The sequence below is a fragment of the Seriola lalandi genome, unplaced genomic scaffold (assembly GCF_002814215.2).
Source record: "Seriola lalandi dorsalis isolate HSWRI2012SDOR001 ecotype SW California unplaced genomic scaffold, Sedor1 jcf7180002053981, whole genome shotgun sequence".
Taxonomy (NCBI): Eukaryota; Metazoa; Chordata; class Actinopteri; order Carangiformes; family Carangidae; genus Seriola; species Seriola lalandi.
This window is the reverse complement of record NW_019524534.1, coordinates 435-2,460: the sequence shown is the minus strand read 5'-3', so window position 1 is coordinate 2,460 and position 2,026 is coordinate 435. Positions and strand designations below refer to the sequence as shown.

Sequence of the window (2,026 nt, the reverse complement as noted above, 5' to 3'; positions counted from 1 at the left end):
TAAAGTAGTAAATTGTCATCTTGTGTTTCAGCCTCCACCTCCAGTAGTCACCAGAGACAGCACTCCAGCAGCTTCCTCAACAATAACAGCATCTCTGCCACTGTCCCCTTCATAACCTCCTCCTCCTCCACCTCTTCTGTGCTCCTCAGAGGCCCCAGCATGGCCACACATCAGCACGCTGTGACGTCAACATCATCGTCCTCCTCCTCCTACCCCCAGGTCAGCCTATCACAGCAGAGCATTTGTCTGACAGACACAGATATCTTACAGTGACATGCAGAATTGTGACCATGCACTGAGATTAAGAGAATGTATTAGAAATATGTCATGAGACAGTTGTGTTCATTTTGTCACTGAAAAGTGTGATGGAAAAGATTTTTTTATGATAAAACAAGTTTAAAACTAAATGAAAACAATAACTACAATAAAAACAAAATGATAGTGTGTGAGAATAATTAGTCTTTTAATGCAAGGTGTTATGCAGAATCTGTAGCCTAAATCCTGATTAGTGTGTGAGTGAGTGAGTGAGTGTGAAGAAGTAAACAGTGCCTTTTTTCACTTAACCCCTTGATTGATGTGAAATCTGTAACCATGGTAACAGCTGTAGCCTCAAAATACCACTGATTTAAAAATAGACTAAAATGAAATCAGGTGGCAAAATGAACACTGTCAGCTGATGGAGCTTAGTTACTTTAATATATGTACAGAGCAAAAAAAGTCAGAGCACCTTGTTTTTGCTGTTATATAGTAAATGTTTTACATATAAATTCCAGTATCAGTAGAACAAAACAGTCACTGTAAACATAATGCATTCCAATAACATTCAGTCTTATATAAAGTAACAGTCCTACGTGCAGGAGGCATAAATTATTGAGATGCATGTGAGTGTATTTGTTTTATGTAAATACATATGTACATACCTTCCAAAGTAAGTTTGATGTGTCTGTCTTGTAGATGTTCAAGTGTGATGAGAATGTGGTGTGACAGGGACTTTTTAAAATATGGGAAAGATTATTAATAGTGATTGGTGCACTTTATTGTTTAGAAACATGTGAAGGCTGCTAAGAACAAAAAAAAGACGAGATTGTCCTTTGCAGTTTTGCCATTTCAGAGGACTGATGTTCGGTTGTAATAAATGCAGCTGGACATGAGCAGTGTTGAACTCTTCCTTAACAGATAATATGTATAACTAGAAAATTCCAGGGAAATTTTGAGTGCCACGGGGGCTACTGCTGGGATGAGTACATGATTTATTTCCAGTGTTCAAAAGTCACCCTGATCATATTCTGGTTTTGAGAAATGTCTTGATATAAAAGACTCTGATATAAAACAATGTCACATCCCTCCATCATGTATTATGTGGGAAATATCTCATATTCTGTCTTGTTTTTTTTAATAAAGGCAACATGTCTTCAAACTGGCATTTAAAGGGTTAAAATCCTGAAAACTAATAATCATTTGGTAGGTTTGAGCAGAACTGAAGTGTTTTAAGAGATTTATGCAAAAAAAGCAGAAAAAAATATTGATATATGATAATTTTATAGCATTTTTTTGTGTGTCCTTTTTTGGACGCGAGGAACCCGAGAGGGTACAAAATGTGTTACCAGTGTATAATAGACCTGTAACAGTAACTGACATTAGAGTTTAAAAAATATGTAAAAAAGGACACTTTCTTGCAGAAATCCATACCTTCAGCTGTAACACAGCCAAAATGATCAGCAAATCAAAAAAGAAAAGTAAAGAAAATGTCCAAAAAAGGACAGAGGGACCCCTGAGGGTTAATAAATCCCATGACGTTTTTTGCCATTTTTATGCTCTACTATAATATGTATTTTTTTGCCATTTTTATGCCTTACTATACTGTGACGTTTTGTGCCTGACTATACTATGACATTTTTTGTCATTTTTATGCCTTAGTATACTATGACATTTTTTGAAATTTTATGCTCTACTATAATATGTATTTTTTTGGCATTTTTATGCCTTACCATACTGTGACGTTTTGTGCCTGACAATACTATGACGT

At 35.6% G+C, this 2,026-nt stretch overlaps 1 protein-coding gene across 1 annotated transcript in view; it reads left to right on the top strand.

Moving 5' to 3' along the window:
* The window catches only part of LOC147819337 (uncharacterized), a 10,412-nt gene extending 9,261 nt beyond the window's left edge, over positions 1-1,151 (top strand). The window contains exon 9 of the mRNA XM_087173027.1: positions 32-1,151. Within this exon, the coding sequence (XP_087029153.1) occupies positions 32-273 (242 nt within the window). The 3' untranslated portion in view covers positions 274-1,151. The remainder of the gene's footprint in view (positions 1-31) is intronic.
* Positions 1,152-2,026: the final 875 nt, after the last annotated feature.